This window comes from Anas platyrhynchos, chromosome 3 (assembly GCF_047663525.1).
Source record: "Anas platyrhynchos isolate ZD024472 breed Pekin duck chromosome 3, IASCAAS_PekinDuck_T2T, whole genome shotgun sequence".
In the NCBI taxonomy this organism is placed as follows: domain Eukaryota; kingdom Metazoa; phylum Chordata; class Aves; order Anseriformes; family Anatidae; genus Anas; species Anas platyrhynchos.
The window spans coordinates 57003863-57011304 of record NC_092589.1 but is presented as its reverse complement, the minus strand read 5'-3'; the positions used below and the strand labels follow the sequence as shown (position 1 = coordinate 57011304).

The 7442-nt window shown below is 36.6% G+C and overlaps 1 protein-coding gene across 5 annotated transcripts in view; it reads right to left on the bottom strand.

Annotated features, from left to right (window-relative positions):
- Nucleotides 1–2496: 2496 nt before the first annotated feature.
- ZDHHC14 (zDHHC palmitoyltransferase 14) overlaps nucleotides 2497–7442 on the bottom strand; it is a 107160-nt gene continuing 102214 nt past the window's right edge. For 2 of the 5 annotated variants that reach the window (XM_027454401.3, XM_027454402.3), the window contains exon 9: nucleotides 2497–3753. In XM_027454401.3, coding sequence (XP_027310202.1) covers nucleotides 3352–3753 — 402 coding nt within the window. In that variant the 3' untranslated portion in view covers nucleotides 2497–3351. Of the gene's footprint in view, nucleotides 3754–6872; nucleotides 6970–7442 lie in introns of all 5 variants that reach the window. The other 3 variants (XM_027454403.3, XM_027454404.3, XR_011808336.1) reach the window with 2 other exon arrangements.

Below are 7442 nucleotides of genomic sequence, written 5' to 3'. Positions count from 1 at the left end.
TTAGATTTTTCAGAAAAATACATTTTTTTTGAAAATATCAACTTTAACTGTAAGTATACACTTCCAATTCAGTCTACTTTTGTAATTCAGATGAATATTACAACTATTTAATATTAGGGCACTAATCGACAAAGGAAAATAAAACAACAGAAAAACCCCTGTGCAATATTAACTAGGATTATCATTTTGAATCCATATTGTTTATGTTTTGTAATCATAGCTCAAAAAATAAAACATTTTAAAATAAAATCTGTCGAGTAGGTGATGAATGGTTACTCTGCTGACTCATTCCAGATGTATGCACAAGGTCCAAGCATGGGAGCTCCCACGACTGATGCCTGCTGAGCTGGAGGTGAGGGGAATGGCCCAAAGATCCTTTTGGAGGCAACTCTTCAGTTAACCTGCTGCTAAATCACTGCGTGCTGTCAGTCCAAGACTGCAAGTACCACACCATGTTGTTAATAGACTTAATTCCAAAATCTTCCAGCAGATGTCCTCACAAGGCAGTTGTGGCAGGGAGGTTAGAGACGTCACCATTTAAAAAACACTGAGATGAGAAGGTAAATAGACTTACAGTAAGGGCAATACACATATGTAGACAGACAAAAGTATTTAATTGATTCTGAAGTGCCAAACTTTAAAAAAAAAAAAAAAAAAAGCAGCATGTTAAAAAACATAAGGCTATCATCTTAAAAGCTAAAACGTCACGTGAACAAATACATAACTAGCACATCTGTTTTCAGTAGCACATCTGTTTCAGTTTTGTTAGGTAGTTCCTATATCTCAATTATAAACAAAACAGAAGACTGAAAAAATGATGGTAAAAAGCATGATCACAAGTTGCACATAAAAAGCAGTATAAGGACACTAATCCTGTCTTTCTCCCTCCTGTTTCATGTTAAAACAGACACTAATTTTATCATGTACTCAGAGCTGATGTGCAGCTTTCTGCACTACTCCCTGGTGGCAATGACACACAAGCGTTGTCACAAAGCTCGTATTCTTGGAAGCATAAAATCCCTCAGGTATTTTAAGGGAGACTTAAAAAAGGAACAATTCTGCTAGAAACAGTGATCCTTAGCATTACTATTATGAGTGGGAAGTTAGAATAGCACATTAAAAATATTTGACTTGTCCTTCTACATTGTGGGCAATGCATCCATAGGTAACCAGCCATAGGCACTGAGATGACTCAGTCAAGTACTGGTCAGCAAACTCAAAGCAGGTATTCTTTAGCCAGGCCTATCAGACCACTATCTCCAACACTCAATCCATTACCTGCTTCAATGCAGACGTTCATGGCATCATAAATGAAAAAAAATCAGGGAAAGATGAAATCAAGGTGATGAGCATCAATGATTCATCTACAATAGCATATACAGAAATAAAAAATTATACTTGAGGCTTATTGGGAGACCAGTCAGCAGGGACATGTCAGTTACTACAGGTAAGGGGCAGGTGGAAAGAACTTGAGACTGTCCCAGCTTCAGAAATGTGCACAGAGGGTGGCTAAAATAGCTGTGACTGATTTCTCTGCCATAGCTTCTTTGGCGGACCCATTACTGCAAATGCAATCAGAAAGCATTGCTACATTCCACACTGAATAAGGTGAAAGCTGGCATTATCAATTATAGAAACAGATTGCCTGTGAAATCTTAGAGGAATAGGGGTTTTCACAATATCTTGTCTGATACTTCAATAGCATGCATGGCTGACTCTGCAAGCTGATTGTCCTCATTGTCAATAATGGAAATAAAACCAGATATTTAGGTTGGTGTCAGTGAATGGCCACCACTGAACAACAAAGAACTGTCACATTTCTGAACTGGACAACACTTTTACACTACAGAAGCATCAGATAAAGTTCATTCTGCAATAGGCTTGTCCTGAGGAAAGAAGAATGCAGGTCCCACATCTTGAAAAGCATAGCAAATACAGTATTAAAGCTATTAAGCTCTCCCAGCTTAACTAAGCTTCTCTTTGTTTATCATCAAAACAAATAATCTCCTTAACCTTTTCATTGTGCATTACTTAAAACAAACAAAGAAACAAACAAACAACAACAACAAACTACAGGAGAATGATCTGAAATCAACATTTGCATTTGAAATACAAGAGGACAAATACAAGTGAAGCATGATGACCATAAGGCAGCTATGGCATATTGTTAACCATTTAAGTGTACTTCATGACACTGCCTCTGTCTTGAATCACAAGCTCCTCACCTTCAGCCACATAAGGAACATAGTGTCTGCTTGGACTTTAATTCTTACTCTACTGTTTCCCAATACAGACTTCTCATGGGTACACATCTCAAACATCTCAAACAAAGATATAAGAGATTGTGAAGCAAAACTCATCATAACCAGCTTTTCCTCTGAAGTTTGGTTTCATTAAGTAAACATATCCCAGTAAAACCCTTTACAAGCTATGTCAACAATAATCACGATCTCCCCGTCTTTCCCCAGAAAAACTGGAAGGATAACTGTACACATGTCCAAGAAATAGAGGATGTCATTTTATTGGAGGTCCACAGGTAATTGTATCACATTAGGGAGTGGAAGAATCTTATGGTATGGCACAACACAATACCTCACTCTAAACACTTAAACAGAAGGTTAAATGATATGCAACATGATCAAATCAGTAACTCTCCATCTTCTAGGCACCACTGATAAATTTAAAATAAACTTTAATAAATTGAAAAAATAATATAGTCCATTAATTTGTTTGTTGCACTGTCTTTAAATGAAACAGCACTTTGAAAGTCACAAATAAAAAAGCAGCACTTTCTCTTAATACCAACACCACCGTAACACATACTGTAGCGTGGCATGCAAATCCATATCTGCAGTCTTTTTTTTTTTTTTTAATTTTGTATTAACAAATGGAATGGTAATTTTCTACCTCAAATATTAGTAGCATAACATGTAAGTGCAGATCATTCTGGCCACAAGTGTGGTAAGCCTTAACAAGTGTGTATTACAAGAGCATAGAACACAGAGCATGACACTTACACCCAAGAATCTCTCTTTTGTACTGTACATGGTCTTTGCTACAGGCTGAATTCCAACTTGCTGTACCCAAATTGCAGGAAACAAGATAATTGACCATTTCTGGTTCTGCTTAAAAATAAGATACAGTCACCATCAAAGCATAGCTATTAACAACCAGGTCAAAAAAATGCCATAGCTCCAATGGAAAAAATAACTTGTCTTTTTAGTAGGCTCCATTATGTGATAAAGTTTCCACTATAGCCATGTTATGAAGTCTTACAGTGGTACTGCAGCGTCATTCCTGTTAAAGGTTTGTGTAGACACCAAGAAGTGGTGTGATGTTCATAAAAGCAGTTCAAACTGAGCTAAGCTTCACGAGACCACGTACTGAGTCTTCATGCAATGAATCCTGGCTGGCTAGACTCAGGACGTGCATTGTATGGCTGTGTGTAATAGGACTTCCACTTGGCAGCATCCCAGGGGGTGATGGAGCTTCTTCAGGAGTAAGAAACTGATGGCCTTCGTGTTCCTCTTTTAAAGGTATCATGTCTGTCAAACCTGTATCTGATGTGAGATTTGGCATGGAAGATGGTGGTGTTGGTTGCCCTAGAGTTAGAGTTGCACAAGGCCCACTGAGAGAAGTCTTTCCAGGTAAAGGTAGCTCTTCACTAGTTATGCTGGGCTCACTCTGTAGAAGAGGGGTGGCAGCAGCCTGCAAAACGAATTTAGTGCTCTGAATGCACTGGTCTTGGTCACACTGTAGAATGGAAGGGTGTCAAAATTATAAGGCAAAGAAAACAGGGTAAAAAAAAAAGGTAGGAAAATGGATAAAAGACATGGAAAAGAATGGGATGTGAAGAGAAAAAGAGAGAGCCATTAGTATCATTCCATGGTTAGCCACCCAAAAATCTCATTGCATGCTACCCAGGAAAAAAAACCATGCATAACTAAGCTGGTGCTTTGGATTGTTATCAAAAATAAATTATAATAAACATTTACAGTGTTCACATAAGAGATTTTGGTTACCTCCAAAATCCTTACTTTTATAAGTACTGTAATTCAAATATTTTGCTTAGTCTTGTTCAAAGCAATCTGGAAAGCCTAGCTGAACAGTCAGCGTGTAACTCACTGCGTGGGGCACCTCGAAACCTCCCCGGCTCTAGCTGAGGGAAGCAGGCAGGTGAATCACTTCTGCTCTACTCATTTTTATCCTTGAGTAGCTGGCAGTTCAGAGGCCCAACGGCAAAATTCAAGCATCACTCCAGGGTCAAAAATACGAGGCATGTGTCTTGTTTTACTGGTTTTCACATGCAGGAATTAAGGTGCTACAGATGTTCTCCAGAACAAGAATTCCTTTGATGCAGATGGTTTTATACAGATATAGGTGTCAACACAGCCTCTGTGATCACAATTTTTATTTTCCAATCTAATACATTATATTCTTATTCTGGAAGACGTGTAGAAATAAGACAGTACTGCATATTTATTAGTTTGATAGGAAAACAGCTTTCATAATTTTTAGGCTGTTTCTTTATTAATTTAATCTTGACAATATAAAGAGTCAAGCTACTAAACAAAAGTTTTCTGGCAAGCACTTTCACAGTAGCAAGCCAAATTCAGCATTATATAAATCCAATTAAGCTCAATGAGTACTACCAGGAATGCTTTTGGCTCTGCATCATTCCTAAGCACTAATACAAAGTTGTCATTCATTCCTTGAGATGACAAGACAGGTGGGTGTTTTAGCTGGCTAGGTGGCTATTAGGCTTTACTATTGCCTAATTCAGTTTAAGTTCTTCTTTCTAATTGGCATGGTTTTTGAGAGCTTCCAGACAATATATATTTAATATATTTAATATATATTTAATTCACAGCCTGATCAGTTGTAACATCTGCAGATTTTTAAAATGCTGTTTGATTCATTTGCCACACTACTGTTCTGCTGTGCAAGAGAAACACTACAGTGATTGAATACAACTATAAATCCAATGCAGCAAAGAAAATTTGGAAGCAAACAGTAAAAATAAGCATACCCTGAGGTAGGACATGCCTATTTACTATTATTTCAAAGATTCCATTAAAGATACTCTACTTTACAACTGATTTCTTCAATCTATATCGTATTCCTAAAAGACTTTACAAATCCAACATCTATTTGAGATTCTACCAATCATCAGTAACCACTGCTACTGACATTGCAGCAATTCCCTATAGTGCCCATTATTTAATAAGCCACTGTGATATACACTATGCAAACTCATAGAAGACTTCTGCTTCCTCTTGTATATGATGAAAACCATCACTATGAAAGGTTCCCCTGGTATTTTCAGGTCCTCTGATTCTACAAGTTAATTCCATAGGTTAATGGTGGATGCACACACAACATATTCAGACAGAGTGCAAGCTGACTGCTTGGTTACAGTAGACAGGTAGTATTTTAAACACATCTGGGTGGTTTAGGACCCTGAGACCAACTGTTTTCTGACAGGTAGAAATCTGATCCTTACTCAGTTATGTATTTTCCAACACTTATGCTTTCAGATAGACAAATGCACTCTGTTACATATATTAAGTTTATACAAGTTTCAGGGAATTTTTTGCCCCCACAAAATTATGAACAGCCTCAGCCAAACAATTTAAATAGTCCATATAACTTCATAGAACCACAGAATGGCTTGGGTTGGAAGGGACCTTAAAGACCATCTAGATCCAACCCCCCTGCCATGGGCAAAGATGCCACCCACTAGATCAGCTTGTGCAGAGCTCCATCCAACCTGGCCTTGAACACTTCCAGGGATGGGGTAAATTTCAGAAGGATTACTCAGAGGCTTAAAGCCAAAACCTTGCATAAGCACCTTTCTAAGGAAGAAAAATGTTCAGGAGTCTTTAAAGTCATGCTTTCAATTAGTAATTCACCGTGAATAACTCACTCTTGATTAATAATACTGTTATTCATCCCTGCTCATTTAAATTAAACCATACCCCTTGAACTAACCTTACTGTGCAGATTTAAAAATCTGTTAACTGACTTTTCAAACTTCAAAAAGACAAAATCCATCTGCTCTAAAAAGCAGTAGCTAAAGTGCATGTTAAATAACAAAGGACTGCCCACAAACACTGGGGTACATTGAAAAAAAACACACCAATTTTAGCAGCTGACACTTAGTGCTTTAGTGAAGCTTCGGCACTGATCTTCAAAAGCAAATCATTACTTAATGTGTTCAGGCATACAAATACATAACTTTAAAATAGCTGGAGGTAATTTACGTGAATTCTTTGTATAGTCTGAATTAATTTTATTATTACTGAACTCTACTGCACTTCAACTGAATCAACATCGAAAAGATAAAGCAGCCTTATAAAGCTCCACTAAACAGAATGTTACAAAACTTTTTCAGGTACTATCTCTCTTCATTTTGTGACTTCCCTAAAGCCTCTGCTCTTATTCAGATACACAATTCCAATTTTTCTTTTTTCTGCCTATTTTTTATCTAATGAACAGTGATCATCATGAAATATCTTATATAAACAGAAAAGGCTGTAATCAGCTTTCAAAGGTGATTAGAGATGGGGCTTATACTAGAAAAGGCAGACGTGTTAAATGAAGCTCTCAAAAACATACAATAAAAAGAGCACATACGCTACAAGCAGACTATTCTGCAGCCTAAACAGCTAACAGAAAACTAAAGAAAGAAACCAGATTTGTTTATAGGGCTGGCATGGTGGTTTTTCCTGGATTCCATATTTGGTTTTGAACTAAATGAAATCTACGAGCAGAAATTTGTCAACAAGATGATCTTGTTAACAAGAAAAAGGAAGCCAAGCTCTGAAAACTAAATAGTTAAAAATCTACTGTAAAAAATATTCCACCAGTACCTTCTTATTTCAGATCTACTGATTTTATTTTCCACTTGCAATTTTCACTGTTTCAGAGGAACAGCAGATTCCAAAGGTAAGACAAGTTTAATAAATTCTACAAGTACAGAAATTCAATTATATATATACGCATAGAAAATTTCAGCCATCTCTATTTTGCATTAAAAGGCACAAAGCAAATTAGACAGAGCCTAAAATTCTGAGTTTATTTCACAAATAAATACAAACGATTCTGCCTGAAACAATACTTTTAATTTTGTTTTTCTCAAGTCAGTTTTTTTCCTAAGCTACAAAAACCATACACATTAACAAAGCTCTTGAACATGGCAATATCTTTTTTCACATTTCTAATGCTAAACCAGAGATTGTTTACTTTGAATTTAAAATTAACTTTGTTAAAATTTTTCTAACACTGGTAACATTAAAGAATTTTCACAGTTCTCAAAGATGGAGAAAAAAAAAAAAAGGTTGAATTATCTCAGCATCTCTGAATAAAGTACAAACACCAAAAAGATCAGAGGAGATCTCACAGCACTGACTGACAGTGCTGAGCAGTAACAGAAAGGATGC